The sequence below is a fragment of the Cebidichthys violaceus genome, unplaced genomic scaffold, assembly GCF_023349555.1.
Source record: "Cebidichthys violaceus isolate CVI_PGR_0920_01 unplaced genomic scaffold, fCebVio1.0.p SCAF_22, whole genome shotgun sequence".
Taxonomy (NCBI): Eukaryota; Metazoa; Chordata; class Actinopteri; order Perciformes; family Stichaeidae; genus Cebidichthys; species Cebidichthys violaceus.
Window position 1 is genome coordinate 10,528,401 of NW_027176395.1, and position 25,195 is coordinate 10,553,595.

The following is a 25,195-nucleotide window of genomic DNA, read 5'->3' on the forward strand; positions in this document are numbered from 1 at the left end:
GACCCAGGGCCTGCATGCCAGGTGATATGGCCTGCAGCTGATCACTGTACGTCCAGCGTTTGTATTTTAATGGCCTTGTAGTAGCTGTTTGTAGCAAGTCAGCCAGCCCTATGATGAAGACGCCCTGATAACACAAGCTTCCGTGCACACAAATAGGATATTTAAAGGCTGGCTCTGCCTGGAGGGGCGTCCACGAACAGGGAGGTAAATAATCCCTTGCTACAAACTATACATCCTCCTGTCCATAAATAACAGGAGTTGAATGGAAGAGTAAACCTCCCACAGACAAGTTATTAACATGACTAGAGCTAAGAAAAGAACACCTTCTTTTCTCTCACCACCGCCCCCTTTTTATTTTTGTGGGCAAGGAAAAGTTCAATTCTGCTCAGGTATGTAAAACACAAATACAAGGCAGCCGTAGTGTACAATCGTATGTTAAATGAGTCGCCCAAGCCTACACAAGCATCGTAATTAAGGTGGAATAGAGGGCAATAAAAAATAAAACATCTTCCGCCAGGTGTAATTCTCCCCGACATTTTTATGTTTTCTGTCGATGGGTTATGGAAAGGGGAACGTGGCGCGGATGTGGTTTGTCTTTATCACTGTTGGAGGTAGAGAGAGAGGGTTTTTTACGTGTATGTTTGTGTAGTGTTGGGTTTCAACATAGATGTGTGTAGGCGTAATGTGTGAGCATGAAGGGTGTGGGAGGTCACGTCAGTGTGAGTCCACTGCTTTGTCAGGTAACCATAGCAACTACATATGTGTTTATGTATAATTAAAATAGAAATAGAAAAAAAATATTTTATTTGTTTTATTTTTATTTATTCTTTGTGAGTTAGCTACCTGTCAAATAAGCTATGCTGTGTTGACAAAATCAAATTGAATGCGTTCCTTTGTATCTAGAAGATATTTAAACACAGAAAATATTGAGAAATAAAAATGAGAATAATAATGGATTTGATGACGATAGGTATTTGATACCAGTTTCCCGTACTTACAATAATTAAAAAGAAATAAAAAACTTGAATCATTTTAATGCAGACTTAAGAAAAAAAATAACATTTCATATTTAAATAATTGAAATGCTATACCTAGCCTCAAATCATAATACAGTACAGTGTTCTAACAATACATTGCCCTATTCTATAGACATATCATCATTACAGTGGTTTGTCAGATGCATCAATTTGATGTATTTATGTGCTCTGAAGAATACACAGAATCTGGTTAACATACACAACTATGATGGCAGTTAAGTGTGTGGTACTCATAGAAACTATTAAACTACCACAAATTAATCTAAGCTTTGCACTAAAATAAACATTTTTTTTCTGAATGATGAATGAATTATCATATTATTTGTTGTTACAATTATAACAACAAATAATTTGTTGTTATAATTGTATTAATAACCTTTAACTCCCAACACCGTCACTGTATTGTGGGACTCTGTAGTCTTTATAACCCACTAACAAATTATCACTTTCTCTGACCTATCACCTTAGCCACCTTCTCACATTAACGTAAACCTTATCTTCACACACACACACACACACACACACACACACACACACACACACACACACACACACACACACACACACACACACACACACACACACACACACACACACATCAATCTGATTGATAACATGGCTAACACGTGATTATTTTATTGAGCACATGACCTAATAAGCATCAGCCTCCTCACCCCATTTGGTCCTGGTTAGGAGACGTTTGTACAATATTATGCTTTCTAAACATCCTCCAGCCAATGGGAGGAAGCTTAATCAGTGTTTGGAACTCGTTAGGTCCCTTAACTGAGCATGTCGCCGAGCGCATTAGCAACACATATTTGAGGGACAAGTGTGCGTTGTGTGTGTAATTTGTGCGGGTCCCCTCTAAGATCTACGCTGTCACGGTCCAACGCGCTTTGACACACTCTGGTCTGCTTTGGATGAGGAGCGAAACCAAACAAGGTGTGGTCTGGCTATGGTTGTGTCTGTTTAATGTTCAGAAGTTGCTCCAAACAGCATGGAGGACACTGCATATGACAAAACAAAACCTACTGACGACACCATAACAATTCATGTTAAAGTTGGGTTAGAGTTATGGAACAACTTATACTTTATACAAAACCTTTTCTCTTTTCTCCTCTTTTATGCACCTATTTAAATTCAGCCTTTGTGATATGAAAGTAGTAATAAGAATTATCTGTCTCTGTGTTATTCCCAGGCTGTGTAAGGGTTAACGTTCAGTCCGGTCAGAGCTCACCTGATCTTTTCTCAGATATCGACTCCACATCCTCTATAATGACCCTCTAGATCATGAAAATGGCTTGATCTCTTCAGTTATGACACACTGAGTGGGTATTCATTAACACATGATATGATTAAATCCTATTATGCCAATGGCTGCAAAGGGTGTCTCCTAGGCAAGTACCGTACGGAAATCATGAGTAGGCAATAATCTGTGAGTGTGGACGTGTGTAAATACATTTGAAATGTGTGCAAAACACAAGCTTTAGACGACCGTCATATCTGATACGCGGAGTAAAAATAACAGCAGAAAAAATGTCTGAGGCTTTAACCGTTTTCTTCAGATGAAACTTATTAGTCTCTAAAGCCAAACACTGGCCGCAGTGCTAATTTGGAGATCTGTCCAGAGGGTTCCTCCGGCCTTTGATGAGTAACCATGTCTGTAAGTTCTGCTTGGAGACAGGAAGCTCCCCGCGGTTGCAGGCGAGCAGGCTGGGGGCTGGGCGCCTGTGCAGACAAGGCGAGGACTACAGCGTCAAGGGGATACATGCTCCTTTAACCTGTTATTGTGAACTCCCAGCAGCCCTGGCCGATAATTGCCACCTGTCTCTGGGGAAACACAGTCACAAGCACGCAGAGGGACGGCCATTTTGTGCCTGCCGCTGCTCCACGCCCCACGCAAGCCCTGGTCCTAATCCTGCCCTTAACCCTGGCGGTTGATGTGTTTTCAATTTAGGATGATCCCCCACTACAGGCTCGGCCCTAATCAACAACAGTTTGTACTGTAACCCTATCTGCCCTTGCAAAGGCAGCATCAGCCTGACCGGGCGCCTGCAAACCTGGTGTGTCCAGCAGAGTAACAGTGTTGTGTGTGTGTGTGTGTATATATGTATGGATGATATCATGTTTATATGTGAGGTCATAGCATGTGTGTGCCCTGGACTTGGCCATTTCTCTCCCACATTTTGTTATACTATTGAAACAAACATATACACATGCGCAACGCAACAGCAACAAACAAGTCAGTGCTCTATTTTATTATTCTGTTTTTAAGTTTGAACAAACCTTGTGTCACTTCTAAATGATCTTTATTTTCCAACGGGACTTGCATTTCCATTCTGAAAAAGCCACAATATCCACTGGCTCAATCAGTCTGTCAGGTTCAGGAATAAGTCTTATACCTTCAATTCTGCTGCCACTCCAGTCAGGGCTGAATCAAAAGTTAGCCATGGAAAGGCAGGTGTGAATGTTTGTTGTGTAGGGCCTCCTGGCCTCTGCATCCACGAGTGGAACCCTGCCCCGAAATTAGAGTGAGGCCTCTAATGTCTCCCTGGGAGAAAAAGAGGCCTGGCTTTCGTCCAAGTCAGCACCTTTGGAAGTGCAGTCGTGTTACCACCACTAAATCAACATGTCAGCGCCCGGCCCAGTGAACTTCTTCACCCAGACTCCACCGCTTACAGCTACCCCACACACCTAATGAATTGGTGTGAATGCCCATCTGTCTGCTACAATGACAAGGGGAAAGGAGATACGAGGAGAAATAGTAAAGAATGAAATATGTTTCTTTTTCAGCTGTTGCATAGAACATTTCCGCCATTATGATTATCATCACCAGACACAGAAACACATTATTAGTCCTGTTACTTGAATAGAAGAACCGCTGTGAATAAACAGCCGAAGCCAGGTTAAAGGTATCCCTGCCTTCAAACTTGGCCTTGGAGTCCAAAATGGAACTGTCCAAGTTTGGGGGGCCAGTTTGGAGACGGACTAAGGCGAAGGGCTACAGAAAGCTGTGTGCTTACTCTGCAGTCTGTTTACATTCCAGAGGGTAATTTTAGCCCCTGGGGGGGGAGCAGAGCAGGGGGGCCGACATGTCGTTGGGGCTTGTCAGTGGTCGACGAGGCCAGCCGGCGCAGTGGCGGCACCTGGACATGTGGGTGGTACATAAAAACACACACAGACCTACAGCGGACAAATCACTGGAACGGTTTTCTGGGTTTGTGCTTATCAATTATTTACTAGGTTTAGTGAGAGGAAATTAAAAAAGAGCCAACTAGCATCTTCTGTAAAATAGTAATGGCTACTTTGTGACTGAACAACTCAACAGAGACACAATCTAATGGGGAAGCCTCGTGGAAAACCACACACATGGGGGTGTAGTCCTGCTAACAGGCCCACCACAAAGGACCATTAGCCTTTGGACAACATAGGATATCCCCTGTGTTTTCACTGATGATCTGGGGTGCAAATCTAATTTCATTGTAGTTTTTAAGAATTTGCTATGCAAACAAAAAAATAATCCTAGTTCAAGAACCGCTGGGGGCTTCTGTGCGCGTGTTGGGATTTGTCTTTTTATTACTCCCAGCCCAGAGTGTCCCTTCAAAGGGCAAGAAAGCAAAATGTCCATGTGTGTGTGCACGTGTAAGAGAGAGAGAGAGAGAGAGAGAGAGAGAGAGAGAGAGAGAGAGAGAGAGAGAGAGAGAGAGAGAGAGAGAGAGACTCAGGGCTTATCGAAACTAATTAGGCGAGGGATGAGGATGGAAGTTAAATACTGGGCTACATGTAATGAAAGAAGCAGAGTGGGGGACATCTAGGGGTCAGGCCCTCACCAAACAGTGGTCCTCAGGCAATCTGGTATTGATTTTCACTCGTTTGGGGATGAAGGTGGACAAGGGGGGAGGGAGCCATGGAGAGAGAGAGAGAGAGAGAAGAGAGACGGGGAGAGGCGGTAGTGCTAGAGTCTAAAGGTCTTGCGAGTTGTCAACTTGACAGTTTAACCCCTTTTGGAGGAGAACAAACAAACAGAGGGATCTCCTGGGCTGACAACGTTGATCTGTCATAGCGACGACGCTGCAAAGCCCCACAAAATGCCCACACAGGAGAGGAGAGTGGGGAGGAACAGGAGGTAGGGTGGGTTGATACAAATATGCACAGGCACATTCCTTAAGCCTCAGAAGATTGGACTGTGCTCGGCTTAAGATCTGGTAACCCTGATCTATGGATATCTGCACCTCAGATCAGAGACAGAACAACCATAATGACTAAACTATATTTCTATTGAAACGATTTCAGAACAGATATAGACAAAATATGAATATAGTTTTTGCATGATATTTCTTGTTAGTAGTGTTCTGTAACTGTGAATGACACACACATATGCAAAAGTGGGCCCATCACTTACATGTTGGTCTTTCAAGACAAAAAATTTGGGTTTGTCTGATAAAGGAGCGCACACAGAAGTCAGCGCTCCTCCCTTGTCATTCAATCGGTGAAGGCCGTCACCCGGAGCACCTTCCCTCTCATGTCCTTAAACACTTGAAGACCCCTTTCACTTTTCCCCTCAGACTGCCTCATCGCTTTGTCACATAGCCAAGGGGGACTCCATTAGCCACAGAGCCCCCAACTCTCACTTAGATTTACCACACACACACACACACACACACACACACACACACACACACACACACACACACACACACACACACACACACACACACACACACACACACACACACACACACACAGAGAGAGAGAGAGAGAGAGAGAGAGAGAGAGAGAGAGAGAGAGAGAGAGAGAGAGAGAGAGAGAGACTGATCCGTGCAGCCAAGGCTGTCCACATCAAATTAGAGTGGCCCCTATTGTCCCTATTACGGCCTGGGAATGCTCCATCATGACGGATGCTACGGGGTCCCTCACTTGTCAGGAGTTGTCAGACAGATAGGGAGTCTGGATACACAGAGCTGACAGGTAATCTTAATGTCTTCAATTAGCCCAATTAGGCCTGTCATAAACAATTCGATAAGTGCTCGACCAACACAAACAGATAGACACACGCACAAGTGCACACGGACGGACACACTCACACGCCGAGGTCTGCAGGGTATTAATGAGAAGGGTAATGGGTATATCAGCAGACGGTTGACTTGTCTTTTGTTTCAAGGAGGGGTGCATCCCCATCCGTTGCTCTCAGCTGGGCACTGCTGGCTGCTACCTGGTCAGTTCAAATTGTACTATCTCCTTTCATTAGCGCATCGCTGGCTGAGAATCTGAGAGGCCATGACAAAATGCATTTGAGACGAGTGGGAGCAGATTGCCTGGAGCAGGTGCTATAAGGGAGATGAAACAAAAGCAGCACCTTTTGAGAAGCTCTGTGTGTGCATGCATGCGTGTGTTTTTGATCTGTGTGTGTGTGAGAGAGGCTTTTCCCTGGTCTTCACATTCTGTTCTTTTCCTTGCTATGGTAAATGGGTAATGACACAAGAGTGCTTTTGAAAAAAGAAAGAAAGAACAGGGACCATAGAAGAATCAGCCCAGCGCGCACTTGGAGTGTTTACAAAGCTGTGAAATCTAAATATTGTTTCTAGCGTGACTAAATAGGCCAACACCTTTCTGTTGAGAGGATGTGTGATTGCTAACATTGTTTGATTTGGTCCCTCCTTTATGATATCTTATCGCAGAACAACGGTGACACCCACATTACATCCCTTCCTTTTGTCCTCTAACCGTTTCTTTAAATTTGCATTCACTATTAATTTATTTTTCTGCGGGTATGCAGGACACGTTTCAGGAACCATGAAGCACAAGCTAATGTTTAAAACAGAGATTCCACAGTATGCAAACACAAGACCTGAGCAAAGTTAGCATCAATATTTGAACAAGAACTTCACATCAACACTGCCTTGATCTTATGTACAGAGGCCCTGAAATACCCCACATTAAGCAGCAATGCTGACACTTCCAATGCTATTCTCTGGGCATTCAGGGCAGTGTTGTACAAAGGCAAGACAAAAAATGAACAAAATGCAATCATTGAAGATTTCAGTTAAAACCAAGGCAATATGCTGAATGGTGAAATCCTAAGGTTACGGATGCCCCCCGAAATTCGGTTCTAAACGGGAACCGATTATACAGAAGTAAAAACCTGGAGTATCGATACGGTCCGGAGTTAACGATTCTGCTATCGGTACTTTAGAAGTTATGGAGTGAGATCTCGCAGCGTCGCAAACCTCCTCTCTCTGTCTCTGTATCTGTCTTTGCACGAGGGCCGGAGTCGTACTTTACTCTGACGCACACACACACAGACTCCGGCTCAGTACAGTGTTAAACACACATCATGGCAGAGAGAACAAAAAGATTGAAAGTATGGCTATATTTTACTGGAGTAGATGCTGATAACTCTCGCCGTCTCAAATGCAATAAAACCCTTCCAAGTAAGACAGGTAATACCAGAAATTTATCAAAACATTTGGCGGACATGCATAATATAAATGCAGAAATGCAGAGTTTTCTACTGTTTGTCGAGCTGCCGTTCATCCTCGTCCACTGCAGGTAACGTTAGCGATGCCATACAGAGTTTGATGATAAGAACAGGGTAATAAATTAAAGCCAATCACTTAGCTAATTGTTTAGCTGCGCCTGCATTTTAAGGACTTTGGAACTTTTTGTGGGATCAGCTGTGTTGAACTTTATTTAGCCCTTTGCTGCTAGCAATATTTACTTTAAAAATGTATTGATTTATTTACATTTGTTGTTGGCATTGAAATAGTCTACAATAGTGAGTTATTTAAACATTGCTGCTGTTGCTGCTCAAGAAAGACGAATAATAAAGCAATCACACTTTGTCTTTTTTTTCTCACAAAATACAAAAAAAAACCCCAATAAGAGCATTGATAAGTAACCGAACCAATAAGCAGTATCCATAAAAGTACTAGTATGGATAAAATCCTAAAGATACCCATCCCTACCTAAGGTACAAGGAGTCAAACCAACTGCAATCAGCAAGATCTGTGATGGACATCTAACTCTACTTCTGATCTTTAACTCAAGTGACAGATGGAATGCCATCTGAGGGAAAAGAAAGAAAAAGAGAAAGACGGAGAAAAGCTGTTACCGGGACGTTGTAATAGGAAATTGGTCTTGGCAACTATTTGTTCAAGCACCAGATTTTTTTTCATCTTTATGCCAACCCAGCGAGCCCCCATTGGAAAACAGGGCAGGTCCCCCTAATGAGTAATCTATTTCGAAGCAGTCGTGTCTGGGCATGACAGTTTACTGAGAGGCTTGAAGAACTAGTAATTACCAGTGTTACGGGGCAATTAATGCATATTACACTGCGGCACTCATGGCGGTGACTGTCAGCTCCCCAATAAAAATGAGCACTCTTCAGCTAAAGGGTGACATTAATTGGGCCCTTAATGACTATGCAGAGGAACCAAGCCAAATACGAACAAAACAGGGGACTTGCTCTGACTCCAGCAGAGGGCTGGAAATTGGACTAAAAATGAGATTAATTGCTGTTTAGAAAAAAAGAAGGGAAAAAATGTGGTGAGGGGAAGGGAGAGAAAGAGGTTGGAATTATAGGGTGCAGAGAGCAAGGGCTGCTCATACAAATGACAATTCAATTAATTATTTTATACTGTATTTTCTATACCTTTAGGAGTGCAGACAGGCCTAAGGGCCTTTTCGAGAGCTTTGTCTTGATATGTTGCTCATTGCAAAAACACGTTCCCAAATCACCAACGCATGGCGTCATGGTGCATGTTCATTATAATGAATTGATCCAAAATCTTCATTCAAATGAAAAGAGGCTTTCCCACATAACATGAAGGCATATACTGTATGTATGTATGTATGTATGTATGTATGTATGTATGTATGTATGTATGTATGTATGTGTATATATATATATATATATATATATATATATATATATATATATAGCTGTGATTAATGTAAATATGATCAGGTAGTTAGGTCTTCCATAATGTGCAATGTAGAGAAAAGTCATATTAAGGAAGTGTTCAGAGTTTCTGGGTTACACACTTTCCTATGAAGCCTAAGGCCTTAAATATGTCTTTCCACTAAAAACGGTCCATAAAAACATTAAGCAGAGCTTTCATTAAAAGTAAATCTGCAAAATTGCAGGCCTTCCACCCCCAGGAATGTTTGTTTAGAGGGAAATCAAGGATGTGGTGAAGACATGAAGTACTGTAATTCTGATTAATGTTGCTAAAGCTAAGCACGTACTGAACACCACCTGAATATGCAAGCTCCAAATCATAAAAATATCAGCATGCAAAACATGCCGTCATTTGCATACATTTTAGATTTTAGATTTCCTTGCTATTTAAATATGCAGTTAGAAATAGTCCAGCACTGCCTCTTGCGCTGTCACGCTGCAAGCTCACACTGTCATTGGTCCTGATAGAACTCTTCCGCTTCAAAGGGAGCTTTGCAATGGAGAAGAGAAAGAGCAAATATTTGAATTGCAAAAACACATCATCTTGCAAGGGGAGAAAATTCAAGACAACTTTTTAGAGTTAAAGACACCCCCAACCCCCAGCGAGCTAACCTCCTGCACACAGCACAAAAAAGTCAACATATTCATAGCGTAAGCACTCTCCTCGCTAATTTACCATATCCACATTTGCGTAATGGGATATGACACATTTTAGAGGGGATTGCGGAAATAAACTTTAATTTGAGGAGAGAACCATAAAATGTATAAGCTGCCCCTGTATTTAACTGAAATCCACCACACAAATCCAGGTTCTCAGACAACCTGACATGGATTTGATTACAGACTGAAGTGTAATTAGCTACTTAAGTTATCCTCTGGTAGGCTACAGTAAGCAGCACCACCATTGCTACTTCAGCATAACTAAAGATGCCTTCAGATTCTACAGGATACCTTTCCCCTCAGGAATCAGCTGACAGTTTATATCCATTTACATGCAATTGCTCCGGGGGAATCACTAGTAGCTTCCTTGCGCAAGTTGGTGAAAAAAGTGCAATAAATAATCTTCATGACAAATCAATAATATGACTCATAACATATTTGAAAGTACAAGCCAACCATTTGAAGCCAGGATGAATAGAACATTTAAGCCAAAACTTACAAGTCTGGCCACAAAGGCCACAGACATTAACAGCAATAAATACCCATCTTCAGACATCTGAAAAAATACCCCTGCAAAGAGGGAAAACTGTGTTTATGATTGTAAATTAATTTACCACAGGCTGAGAACTACCTCAAATTTTAAATCTGGGAAAAATGTGAGCGTCTCAAACAACCACTTAGGCAATCAGCTACTGGTGGAAAAAAAAAATCAAGGCTATATATATTTCATAAGCATCCAAAGCTTTAAATGTTAGACAAATAGTTTGTGGATTCCACACCATAATTAGCAGATCAAATTGAGTTAACACTGTTACCTTAATTCTAAATTATATCTGAACATATTTCTTAAATATAAATCAACCCTCTAATAACTTTCTTGTCATCTCTTAGTTGACAAACAGTTGGCATTATCCAGAGCTCCTCAATGCACCATCCACGTCACACCTCCCACCAGTCCAACCCTCCTGTGGCCTCTCCTCCTTGTAACTTGCCTACGTGTAGACAACTTGGAGACAGGTCAGAGCAGGAATCAAACCTGAATGATGGATAGCTTTACTGCACAATGACCTCTGTCATTGGGTTTTGCCCTAAATCAATGCTGGCGATAAGGGCCCTGCACCAGCGCTCACCTTGGTATGTTCACCAGCAGACCTTATCTATGGCAGGAGGAAGTATAAGTAATAACTAAAGACAAGCCACGACAAAACCACTAACCCCACCTTGTCAAACATAATTTACAATGTATATCCCTCTACCCCCCCTGCTTTTGTTAACACAGTAATTATGAGAACCACAGAGATTTGGAGGATTGTCTTGTTGTAGGACGGTGGGAGAGCTTTGCACCATTGGTCCAAGTGCAGGACTGTCACATTTTAGTTTATTTATGTTTTCTTTCCTTAGAATATTATATTTTTTTTATTCCAATGTCTGAATATTTTAAAGTATTAAATGTTCACATTCCAGGCAGCCGCATCAAAATGGAGAGACCAAACATGACATCAAACGTTGCAATTAGCTGACCCCTTTCTCCTAGAGTCACAGTTTGAAAAGCCCTGCCTTTAAAACCCTGATTAAAATATGTTTGCTTTCTCATTCAAAATGACATCTGACAAGGTTAGTAATATTTCAACTAACTGCAAAAACATTCTTGTGGCCATAATCCTTTTTTTCCATTACTTTTCAGGGGCGCAGGTAACCTGGGAGAGAGTTTCCCATGAACTCAGCACTACAATTTGAAAACAAAACGGCTAGGGGAGGAAAAAAAGGAAGAGTAGTTCAAAGTTTTACCGAAGCGTGTTTTGTTTCAACCGGGCAGCTGAAGCTAAATGTTTTGCGATCATTATTCAGAGAATTTATCCCCTTTCTAATTCAAACCACAACGAATACTTTAAGCAGAGCCAGTAGACTTTTCTTTAACCGCGAGCTCTGTCCTTAGCAAGGACTCAGGGGGGCTGAGGACTGTCAGCAGCTCCACGGATAGAGTTCCTCAAACTGTTAAACCCCCTCATCACCAAATTAGGAGATGTGTAGTCTGCAGTCCAATGACCTCTCCAATGGAAAAGTGATATAAAAAGTAATGTAAGATGTAATTTAATGGTAACAGTAACAGTATATATATATATATATATATATATATATATGATTTTTTTTACAGTTAAAAACTTTGTTTTAAAATTGACATTGAGACCAAGTTTTAAAAAAAAGGTTTCAAAACTTAAATAAACAAGATGTAAATTGTGTCTGTGGCAGTCTTTGTCAGAGTGCAATCCTGACAAAACAAGCTAAAGATAAGCCATGAATAAGGGGAAGGGATCAGAACTGGTCAGGCCAAAACTCTGTCCAAAGTTAATAGTTTTCACATCCATTCCAGTCACAGGAGAAGAGAATGTGAAGTGTCGGGCCGGACAGTGAGCCAGCCCGGGCTTAACTGCAGCTGTGCGCAAATTGAAGTGGCACTTTCTATCAGAGGCCTTTCGCCAGACAGCTCTATTCTGCCCTTTCACTTGTAACCTCCATGACACACAGACACCCATTACAAAAAATAAGAGTGGTCATTTAAAACACACAGCCGTCATTGAAGAGACAGATTCCGGGTTTAACATGGGGGAAGATTCATGGTGCGAACGTGCCAGCTGATGGAGATATCACTCAAAATGAGAAATATATTTCTCCGACATCTCCGTGGCGGCCGTTCAAAGGGGGCGTCTCAAAGCCCCAAACTCTGCGCACAGTTTATATTTCACTTGTTCAGAAATGTATGCCTCTGTTATCTTGCATCAGTCCAAAAGGAAAAGGATTGGGTATCACCCGTTTCAACTTTCCCGCCTATGATGAAACGTTACATCGACAGCGGACAGAGTTGGAATTTGGATAATATGGTTACCCTGTTAACTCCTTAAACCCTTGTTACAAAGATTTGGTTAATGGTGATCATTTAAAATGCATAATAGAGAAAAAAAACATCAGCATTGTTAACACGAGAGTAGAAAGAATATATCAGCAGTCATATTGAGTGCACATTTTCTAAGAAGTTTTAATAGGCTTCAATGGCCAAATGCATTTGTTCCTAATCATTTATAGACCTGCCAGAGCTTGGGGAGACTAATCTGTTGACCTGATAGATCGTGTACATTAACCCTCAGAATTGATGAGCAAAATCAGAAGGTCAGCAGTTGGACACAGGCTCCTCATGTGTCTTTGATTACACACTCCCACTAAGGGATAGGCAGGCAGAGATGTTTAAGCTATCAGGCAATCAGACCGCCGCGAGACGTGAAACTCAAACCAGAGACGGGAAAGGGAAAGGGCTGCCTGGGAACAAAGATGGGGGAAGAGGGTCCTGACGAAGCTCTTTAACAAATGCCAGGCGGGTGAGGAAAGACTCAGATGCGCTTGTATCTTTTTCAGTGTTTCTGGCAACAACGCATTGAAGTGAATTAATACTGAAATACAATGCAAAAGTTAACAAAAACTAAAATCTTCATCTGGTATTTAAATTCAGTTGCTTACGATAGATCAATCAAAATTATTCCCATGAGGTACAATCAGATATAGGTCTTACATAGTGAAACAAACAATTCAGACGTTCAACGATATTTTGGGAGATGGATGAGGTCAGATGACTTAACTAAATGTAGAATGATGGGTGCAAATTCAGAACAGCATTGCAGCTTTTGACCTCATCTATTGTGGAATGGATGCAGAAGCTGATTGGTGTTTTGCTTATGCTGGCTTTTACAGATTTAAAAACATTCTTTTCTGTTATTCTATTAAAACATGTTATTTACTGCATGCTCCAAGAAGACGTTAGGTGAAATGAGAAGAACCTTGCCATCTTAGTTCAGAATACCAAAATCTTTGTTATAGTATAAATTACCGAAAACCTTTTATCAGGTCAAACTGAGCCAGGATAGCACTCATTGCTGAAAACTACATTACAATAAACGCAAGTGCATGCCCATGTACTGTATGCGTGTGTCTATCTTTTATATGGGGTTATATCTCTGCTAATATATTTGTTCCATATTAACATTGGTTACACAGAAAATCTGTACTTGTTGGTAAGTACAAGACTAGGAAAGGATTTAAATGTACAGACAGAATAAACAAGAAGGTGAAATCATTGGGAAAATAAAGAAAATAAGCATGGGTGGTAACCCCCCCCCCCCCCCCCCCCCCCCCCAACAAAAAAAAAAACAAGGTTATGTGAGGGACAGTGGGCCTATAAAAAGCCCAGTGTCTAGATTATCTATAAAGAACCACTTATCACAAGCAACCAGCTCCACACAGTGACTGATGGGCCTCCATGGACCATGAGTACCAGCACATTATCTGGTACACACAGAGCTGCTCTTTAAACACAAAGGCAGAAATATGAAGCACTGTTTCCTTGGCTGTCATTTGGTAAAATATATTTATTTTTGGTCTAAAATAGAAAGCGTGTTTACTGTTTTTGTGCTCAGAAATACACCAGACAATGCTGACGGCCATATAAATTACAGCAAAGATAAAGTGACTAAACTAAACCATTAATTTGTAGCATATACAGCAGCACTGATTAAAACCCAAGTAGCTCTTAAAAGGTTAAATTTAAATCTTGAAGTATACTATTAAAAAATGAGCAAAAGCAACCTACACCATACATGTAGCAATGTTACTAGCAGTGAAACCGAGTAAAAAAAATAGATCAGAAAAAAAAAGGAAATGTTAATCCCCAAAAAGCTGTTAAACACTTGCCATGTCATGAAATCGCACATCCAGAACTAAAATATGCATTCCTCTCCTGTATCCATTTGAACCATGGAAAAATAAAAGCTCTCTTTCTCTATACCAAATGCCATTCCTTAAAACTAAATGTCAGGACCATATTGCTTGATAAGAACAAAAGAACAGATTGTTTCTTTTCAATTGGGATTCTTTCTTTTTTTACCAGTAAAGAATATGCTTTTTTTTTTTTTCTTGCCCGCATTCATGTCCTGTGACAGACCACGGGACTCATGGTCCAATGCTCTCCTTAGGCCTCAGGAGGACACTGGAGGAATCATCTGATCCTTCATCCAGCTCAACTGAGAGGTTAAGACACAATTAAGCCCTTTAGTTGGGCAGTGTTAAGATGCAGCTGTGGAGGTGCATGAAATAAAATACTTAAAAAGGCTTCATGAACAAAAGGTCCTCGAAAGTATTAAATATTTGTGTTTCAGCTTTATGACGACTGAGCTTAAATGTGGGTGTGTATGTGGATAGAATGTGGTAATAAAAATCCTCTTAAATTACTTTTAGCCTTTACGACAGCAAAATATTCAGCAAAATACAAGAGCACAGCCTTTGTATGATAACACACATCCCTAAAATTATCGTCCCATTTTCCCCATTTATCTCTATGTAACTTTCTACAGATGTGAAGATATCCAGCAGCAATAAACGTGCACACAGGCCTGTGTGTGATGCACAGCAAGAACCGAGTATTGTGTACAAAATCGATTTGTCTGGGCTATCTCTGTCAAGGAAATATCGCTGCAAGTTTTGCGTCACATTGCCTGTAATGTGGACCTGAATGCTCTTGAAATTCTCCTGTTAGTTTGAGTTTTAGAAAAAGCCGTTCTAATCCTTGTCCACCACTTTCTAAGCTTTTGACAAATGCTGGTGACTTCCTCCTGGAATGAAACCCAGAAGGTCACTGTAAAGGAAAAATAAGAAGAGGGAAAAAGCCAGGGAGACTGCAAAATTGACGGAAGGAGAGAAAACATGAGTCTCCATAAGTCTGATGACATACATTGTGAAAGCTGACAAAAAATGTACGTTAATCTTTGAAAAAGTTCCATGGCAAAACAGGAATTCATGGAGTAGACATGCTTGAACCTCATTTCACTCCAGGCTTTCTTCTCCGTCTCACAGTGTCACAGGCAAGCAGAAAGACAGGAGGAGGGATATATATCGCTGGGGTGCCGCATTCTGTCCCGCTCCTCGTTTATACACACAGCGGCCGTGTCAAAGCGGCTCTCACACTCAATGGTAAATGACAAATTTGGATAATGCTCACATACAACCCTACAAAAATAAATAGGAGCCATGGAGGCTTAACCAGAGCTAAATCCTGAGGCTGCTCGAGACCTGAGAGTGCGGATTACACCCCAGACGCCTTAAACAATGCACCCAAATGTGCATCCTAAAAGCATGAAATCCTTGAAGCATCAGAGCCGACTTGTCATTTGCCATTAATATTCCAAGTTGCTTGTGCTTTGGGGGCCAGCATTGCACTTCTGTGTGCCGATGTGCCCTAAAACAAACACTCGCAAAGCCCTAAAGAAACCACCATTGAGGATAGCTATTTTTCTAGCCGTGGAATATTCTACGATAGGATGTCATAACAAAGGAAACAATAAAAGAGGCCACGTTCCTGCACTGCATGGGGTATCCATAACTATAAATAGGAGGAAGGCAATGTCAGAGGCGCTTGCAATTTACCAGGAAAAAATATTTTTGTACTTTCAAAAAAAGGAGGAAAATTAAGCTCTTAACTAGAATTTTCCATGCATATTAAGTAAATACAAAGTCCACAGCCTTAAAACCCTGTAACCCTAAGAAGCCACCTCATCAACATCACAAAAGAAAATGTTATTTACTAAACACATTGCTGGTAGGTGCAGTAATGCAGCTATTCACATATTAGGTCAATGTGATTTAAGTGAATATTACTTATTGCAATTATTATTTAAATGTTCTCCTTTCTTTGTTGTGCACATCTCAGACAGGAAGGGGAAGTATAGTATGGCAGGGTACAGGTCTTGGAGGTGTCACATTGTCACCCCAGAAGCGCCAGTACCTGTCCTCGGGGATGGCCCTGTAATGTCCAGCCTCATTGGATCAGCAGCAGCCACAGCCTGTGGGCGCCCTCTCTCAGGTGACATCCCCTATCTGCTCTGGCCCTATGATGGCCCTGCTGCTGCTGCTGCTGCTTTTATTATGCCACTATTATTGCATTATATGCACATGCGAGCATTTCTAAATATGAGAAAATGTCTTTATTCATATTTAACAAGTCATACATGTAAAAGCAGACTATCTGCACATCTAAGGATCTAGCACAGTAAAATCTTTTTTCAACATAAAGGAAAAATCAGCTGAATTCAATATGGGTTTTCTGCAACACACTAAACCATTAATTAAGCATTCCTGTCGTTACTGCTTTGGAAAGTTCAACAAAAATTGATGGACATGTCCATTAAAAAAAGACGGCAGTGTACAATATCTTGAATCAAAAAATTAATTTGATGTCTCAAATGGATTGACGGTTCTTGGAATATAACAGAAGTACCATGACATTTCGGATGTAAAATCTACAGCATACAGTTCCAGATATAATTGGAAAAAGTTCATAAAGAACTCAAGATGTCTAATTGCAGCTGTGTCAAATAATATAAAACCTCACATAAATCAGATTCTTGTCTATTCATTAGCCAATGTGTCAGCAAGCAGATTAGTGATGTTGTAGGAACAGTCTGGTGAGAGTCTTCAGAATGATGACTTCCCCATTAATTGTAGTTTTGCTTCCATTACGTCCATAAAAAAAAGTGTTGCAACAAAGGACAGGCACGAATCTCATTTGCGCAAAACACATTTGAATGGAGATCGATATGCACTTTTGGAGCATGAGAATTTTCTGCTTGTAATTACGGGAGGACATAAATTATCTACATTACAACACGGAATGACTTTCAGAGTGACTAAAACAAAAGAGCCAGATGGAACATAATGCATGTGGCTGCATTCAAGTCTCAACAAATTTTCAAGTGGTCAAGCCAGATGATGTATAATGGCACACCCAAAAGTCTTAACCCCCATTTCATATGAGGGAGAAATGAGGCATACTGTCCCATTATATTGCTATAAATCATTTTTTGTGGACGGCTGACAGCTTTTTATCAGATCTAACCTTTTCAAGCCTCCATTAAGAGTGCTAACATTTTCAACTCTGACACATTTGCAGTTTACGAATCTCACAGCTGATTTACTTTGGGAGGGGGGCACGCTCGCGTCCATGCTCATTTCCACACAGGCTGTCCATTGTGTTGGCGTAGGTGGAATGGGGGAGGGAAAATAGTAAAAGGGCTCTGAATCTATTTATTTAACTCTACATTTACCCTTTTAATCTGCTATACTCCACCGCAAAGAAGTGTTGTTGCTGAAAAGCTATTTTGAGGTAATTCTGATTTACTCTATTGATTCTTTAATGGTTCACAACTGCGGCATGGAGGGCAATTAAGGGCCACAAAGATCCCTCATAATCTGAAAAATGACTAATGAGTGGACTCAGAGAAGAGCTGCTGTGAGACAATGAAACAAGCAAAGACTAAACAAATAACATATAAACAACAAGTATTATATCAATTTAAGAGAAACCCTTGTAGCCATTTTTGTCAGATGTTTGCTTTGTGACTGCGCTTTGATGTGGAAGGCTGTAGTGTTAATGTTTTGACTGATATTTTCTTTTAGTAGCCGTGATACATGCTCTCCTGACAACGAGGACCAAACATTGATCTATATATCCATCTATTTATCCATCCATCAAGCATCAAAACTTCTCTGGTGTCTTTTGTCCTCTATTCCAGATACACACCTTTTTACAAAGGACTAGAGTCTGACAACTACATATTAAGTAACTAAACCTCATAGGGACCACAGTAACACGGTCAAAATAAAAATAAAAGACAAAAGTAAAAATCAAACAAGTGCAGGAAATCAGTAAATAATTGCCATTATCTAAATGTATTTGGCATTAAGTATTTGATGAGCTAAACTAATCAGACAAATACAATGGCAGAACTTCAGTTGCTGCTCAGAGAGTCATTGTAGGAACTTTGCCAACCATAATTGATTTAAGTACACCATAATCAAGGAGGGACAGTTAAGGTGGCACCACAGAAGGGTCCATATTTCATTACATGCTGTGTTTAACCTTACCCACTTCTCCTAAAACACACAAGAGGCTCATTATGTGTTTAATATTCACCAGCAGGTGAATAATTTTTATGCAACTCTGATAGTTGGGCGAGATGGATAACTCAATTATGTGAACATCCGTCAGAGCAGAGGGCTCGCTGGTTCTGGAACGCCACCAGCTAAGATTGATGGCTTGAAGACACCAATAGCTGCTGCTACGCCATCTCATCCAGGCACTGGGCCTGAACACGCCGTTTGATTCTGCAAGAAGACCGTTTTTCTCTTTTTCTTTTTTTTTTATCTTTTTTTCTTGGGAGCATTGTAGGTGAAGCGTCATTACCCCTCACTCCACTGAAGAGGGGTTCATTATGGGGTTAGTGTGTTGGCAAGACTATTGTTTGGATGATAAATGCAGTTGGTGAGGGCTTTAGAGAAAAAATTAGTTATGTTTTTTTTCTTTTCGTCTACAAAAACATGTCCCCATAGCTCACTCCACAATGCCGGAGGGCAAACCGAGAACAATTAACACAAGCAATGAGTGAAGCGGCTCAGTTAAAGCAAAGAGGGAATTCATGAAAAATAAGCAAATCACTGGAAATGTCAATCAGGAGCAATGAAGTCATTACAAACACTGCTGTGTGATTCCAAGGGCAGTCAAAAAGAAAACCGAAAGGTTTAGAGTCAAATGCTGAAATATGAGTTTGAGGAATGGACAAACACCCTAAACATCAGCCCGTCAGGGCCCGTCTCATAAACTAAAAGCAACTAATGAGAAGTGAAAGGAGGATGATGTCACCCCATCACTCTCTTGTACTCTATTTCTCTATTGGTTTATTTTTTGCGACTACAAAGAGCTGACCCCAAATTCACTGCTAACACACACAAACATGCACATGTGCACACACACATGTACCTCAGACGATAATCCGTAAGGTCTAACAATAAGAGAAAGATGAGGCACATTTTCAAATGTCAGCAGTAAATGTCAATTAAAAATTACAAGGGTGCTGGAAAAGGTAGGGTCTGAAGGGACTGACATTTTTTCTTTTTTGACACAACAATGTTTATCTGACCGGGCTGCTGGCTGACATGATGGGATCTACTTTGTCAGTTCCTTAATACACTCGGACAAGGCCGCCCCAGTGAATATCAATGCAAGACACCCGTAGGCAAATATGTAAGGCTCAGACTAACGCTAGCCATCCAATCAGCCTGTTAGTATTCTGATATTTTGATCTACTGTAATGTAATTCCACAAGTACCAAGGGAGGAAGACCAAAGACAGATTAATGCTACTTTCTTCAATCCAAACAAAGAAAGAACATTGACTTACACAGTAAAATATGTATGATCTTATTGTCACGCTAATCGAATGAGCCCTCCTTATTTATTGCATTACTTTAAGTTTCACTGACTGAGACATCATTTAGTACTTTCTCATTAAACATTGTCTGGGAATGCTTTGTCTTGTTACCAACTTTCTTAGTGATATTTAATGAGGCCTAACAAAGATAGTAACCATCAACAATCTAGATTGGTCCTTTTTAAATTCACACCTCAGTGGCTTTTAGTTCCTGACGTCAACAATAGTAAAAAAAAAGAAAAAAAAAAAAAAAGCCTGGAAGCAGGCCATTTCCAAAATAAAAAAAATAAAACACACCATTGATTTTGACCTTGACCTCATCTCCTGCATTTTAACTGCTCAATGCTATTGGATGAGTCATCTTCCCTTAAAATCAAATGATTGCTCTGCTGGCAGCTTCTGAGTGAAATCAGTTGAGCAGCCATATACGTAGGTGGGCGTAACATTTTCTGAATGTGGACCCATTATTTCCCTTTCATTTACTTTTCAGTCTACAAACTGTTAGTTATTGCTCAAAATACAGATTCATTTAAAATTATTTGTAGGATATATTGGAGAAATCTGGGAGATATCCTAAGCTGGTACTGCACATGCACACCAATACAACAAAAAAAGAGAGACAGAGAAAGTCTGGCTGTGCCTGCGGTCTGGAACCTCCTGGCACTCCAGCACCATGTCACAACATGTCAACTGGCTGTCACGGCTGAGGGGGGCCAGGGCCGCAGTGAGGCGAGTGGCGGCAGTGTGAGCGACTTTTCAACTTGGTGACTGGAACCCAGCACCACGGGAGGCAGGGAGGTAAGACCATGTGTGAATGACCCCTAATCTTCCTTCTGTGTGTGCCTACTCATAGCCATGTTTTTGCTGGCATTTAATAGAGAAACAGTTAATTCATTCAATGGACACTATTGGACATGTTCAGCCTTGAAACTAGCACACGAATGACTAAATAAAAAGAGGCATAACCTTTCAACCAGCTTCTTAGTCTTGTGTTTTACAGTGATGAGAAAGAAATATAATTAAAGTTGCTGTTCTCTGTGGGTAGACTGTGAAAAGATTATATAGATCCAAATTATGTTCTCTCAATAGAAAATTAAATAAAATTAATTTCTAGCATTGAAACTAGCAGTGGAAGAAAATATTGAACATATCGAGTATAGCAAAATAATGTTTTTTGACACCTTATGGATTATCAAAAACACTTGATTTTTAATTAATACTTTAATTTGCAAAGATATGCACCCTCTCAAACTTTTTTTTACTCAGATTTTATGCATATGTGCTCTTTATACTATGATCGTTTTACTAAAGTTAGGTTTAAAAAATTGCAATATGTCGCCTTGCTCACAGAATTGCAATACAACACAATATATTGAATCGTAACCCTGTATCATGATATGCATTGTATCACCAGATTCTTGCCAATACACAGCCCTGACTGAGACGGACACATTCACACACCTCCGTTCCCCCATGGAGGGTCCGACCACAAGGGTCCATTCCTGTCCGAAGTTTCTCATGACAACAGATGCAACAGATTAATCACCCATTTACCAGCTTCCCTTCCAAAACAATGTGTGTACTCTGGAAAACAATCAAGCTCACTGGCAGACCCTTCAGACAGTACAAAAACTCCAATGACAGGAGTGGATGTGGAAGTAGTGTAATGTGCAGATGTAGCATGTGGAAGTTCAAGAGAGAGGTTAGTGTGGTCTGTGCCAGGGAGAAAGTGGTTAACATTGTTTGTCAGAGATATGAGCTGCCTTTGTATCACTGAGAAAAGCTGATTGTGGTTTATGGTCAAAAAGGAGAAGTTATAAACAATACGCCAAGTGGGGAAAATAGTAAAATATGGTTAATTTAGATAAGCATATGAAAACAGAATATAAAGTGGTGAGAATAGGAAGAGAAGACTCACCTGTTCCAGTAGCTCCAGAACTGTTCATTGAGATAGGTGCGATGACTGTGGTCATCTCCGAATGAGGCCTTGCTCTCAATCCAGTGTACGATGTGTCCCTCCACGGCTTCTCAGAAACAGAAACACAGAGCAACCCTCAGAAAAGCAGTAAAAAGAAAGCCACACAAGCAAAATCCAGAGGGGACATGTGACATTTCCTTTGATTTTTTTCCCAGGTATTCACCAAAATCAAAGAAAATCTGGCATTAACATGACAATGTTTTGACAACTGCATAATTTGTCTTGAAACAAGGTAGCCAAGGTAAACAAGCAGTTATTTCAGATAAAATATTATTATATTATACAAATACTAACCAATGGGAACCTCCAGGATGATATCAGGTGTTTTGTCGTAGCCCATGACTCTCAGTTGGTTTTCATCTACAGGAGATAAAGTGCAGAAATGTAACATCTAACTCTTACTTTGCAATATGTTGTACTCTTCATTAAACAAGTTCTGTTGCATCAATCACAGGCAGGTAACCTAACAACCTTCACCAAGGTGATGGTAAAAGAAAAACCAAAAAAACGTACGTGTTAGCAAAGCAAGCACAGTAAAACCATTAACTACATCTGCCACGTATTCGCTGTTGATGCACAAAAACCTGTAAAGCCCAGTTACAGAGCTGCTTTCCAGTTTGGCAGAGCTTTGTAAAATATACAGCGTGGGGACAAGGTTGGCATTATAGCCTCTGTAAGTCTGACCCCTGCCTTCACAGGCCGCAGCCATTGTCCTTGACTTCTGGTGCGCTTCGGCCATTATCCCCACAACACCTGATTTCTCCATTAAATCTCAGGCTGACCAGGTCATTCAGTTCCAAGGGCCTGCCTCTTTGTCTCCAGCCAAGCTCAACTAATGGGGCATGGAAGGGAATTGAGGAGAGATGGAGGGTGGCGGTGTCAGTGGTGGTGAGGAGGTAGCGTCAGCCAAGGGGGGAGAAAGAGACCTGAGTGAGGTCAGAGAGGCTGCCAGAGGCCTGTGGTACAGAGGGGCATCCAGGGCGTGGTAATGTGGGTGTTAATGTGTATGTGGTGGGATGGGAGCCTCTATTCATACCTACTGGGCTGTTGACATTGTCAGGTGGCTCTGATCGCCTTTTTACATCACCTTTGATTAAAATTAATGGGCCATCCCTGCTGTTGGGTAGCTTATTTCCAATCCATTTATCAGATGGGGTGAAGCCGCCTGAGTGGCCCTTGTGCTACCCGAACTCTGACAGTTTTAGAACAGTCCTTTGTACAGCTCGGAAGAAAGGTCAGCAGTCCAGGTTCAAATATATGATATGGTCTTAATGACAGTGGGAATGACTTTTGTCCTTCATCACTCATCTGACCTAAGGGAGGGGGATGGGTCAGGGTTAAAAATTCTGTTTCACAATTTCACACCTGGACACTCTACCTTGATTTAATATTGTTGGAACAAGATAATTAGCAAAGTAGAAGATATTAAGACAACAAAAGTATAATTTGGTTAAAATATTAGAAACTACAACCAAAAACATCTCCTAAACATTAAATCCCCCAGAACAACTTATTGGAACAAAATTTCAAGATCGTCTTAATGGTACCACAATAATATGGAGAAAGAAACCTTTTAAAATCCATTTAGAAAAAAAGGGCTCCTAACTCTGAAAAACTGAACAGCAACCTGACAGGACAAAACATTAAAGCCTACCTTTGAAGCTTTTATTCTATAAATATTCATTGTATGCCGGTGCATCAGCATCCAAGGATATTTGATAACAGCTTCTGGTTGTTAGCAAATCAATAAGAGATAACATCCACTGCATCAGTCGTGTCCAGGCCGTCCTTTACTAAACTTATAAAAAGTCCACACACCAGATTGACTTTAGAAATATAATGAGACGGAGACACCTTACCTAGGAAGGAAAGGTTCCTCTCCTTCAGTTTGTCACAAAGCAGCACCTCATGCTCTTGGCCAATAGCGCTGAGAAAAGAGAGTCAAGGATTCCAACATGTAGCAGTAGCAGTACTTTATGTACAATGTAGTTTGCAGTGGTAACAGGATCAGTGCAGAGGCGATGTGAGCCCAACTGTGCATGCGTATGTTTGACGTTTGAAGTTAAGAATCAGTTTTTTCTCCACTATTGGCTTCCTATGCAACGTGAAAGCCAATACTCTTTTTGCTGATGTACAGAGAGCCCAATCAAAGTTTTTAGTTCAACCTTAATCTGCTTTCACAAAAAAATCTCCAAAGTGCATTACCTTAATGAGAAAGAAACAAATGCCAATTTGGCAAAATACATAGAGCGCCTGCATGCTTTTAGAATAAGTGCCATTTTGCATCAGAAAACATGCTGCTTGACACCACAGAAAGGTATTCTGCATTTACCAAGGCCGTATCTCAAAACTGGCTTTTTCCAAGAGAGAGAGAGAAAAGCTCTTAGGCCACTATGCTGCCCTCAACACCAATCCCGCAGAATGGATTTAATTAATACATACGTATCATGATTGACTCAACTGCATCCCTCTCATGTGAGGATGGAGCTCTTTCAAACCACATAATAGGGTGTTTATAATGAACGCTCTGTGGCAGAGTAAGTGACTCTAAGTTGACACTGACGAGAGGACAGCCAAAGAAAGGTAAAAAAAAGGGGGTGGTGGGGGGGGGGTGGTGGGGGGGTGGAAGGAGGGCTGGGCGGGACAGGGTTGACTGGCTATTAACAGAACAACCCAGCCCCACCACACACAAGAAAGCTTGGACAGACACAATAACATACAGACGTACCCATGTACACTCATTCAAATAAGTCTCCTCCCCCAGGAAGCAGTTGGTTTGCTACCCAGCTGCTTGCCCCTAAATAGCTTGGACTCCAATTCTGCCCCTATAGTCAAGGCCAAGCCCCTGTTAGATAAGGAGGGGTATTTATAGTTGGGCAAAGAAAGGGAAGAAAAAAATATATGGAGTGCAACTGAATTACATCAAAATAAAATGAAACTCAAAATTAATAGTTCAAATTGGACTGTGTGCCCAGAACTCTCCATGGTGTTGAACGGCATATGAATGATCAGGACTAAATACAACTAAATTAAAAAGGATTTAAAAAATCAGCACGTTACTTTTTTTAAATTAAAGTAAAATAACAAATCACCTGGGTTAACTAAAATACCAAATAAAAGAACACATTAAGGCTTATGAATGATCTTTTTTTTGTTCTTGTAACATAGAACATTGGTTCTGATCCACTGTGTGCACATGGAGATGCATTTAGATCAGCCAATCATCTCCTCCTCCTCTTCTCTCCATTGCCTTCCAG

At 40.9% G+C, this 25,195-nt stretch overlaps 1 protein-coding gene across 2 annotated transcripts in view; it reads right to left on the reverse strand.

Moving 5' to 3' along the window:
* cdin1 (CDAN1 interacting nuclease 1) overlaps positions 1–25,195 on the reverse strand; it is a 53,367-nt gene that overhangs the window by 4,896 nt on the left and 23,276 nt on the right. For both annotated transcript variants that reach the window (XM_068718039.1, XM_068718040.1), the window contains 3 exons: positions 23,798–23,865; positions 22,233–22,298; positions 21,879–21,984 (listed from right to left, as the gene is read on the reverse strand). In XM_068718039.1, the coding sequence (XP_068574140.1) occupies positions 21,879–21,984; positions 22,233–22,298; positions 23,798–23,865 (240 nt within the window). The remainder of the gene's footprint in view (positions 1–21,878; positions 21,985–22,232; positions 22,299–23,797; positions 23,866–25,195) is intronic.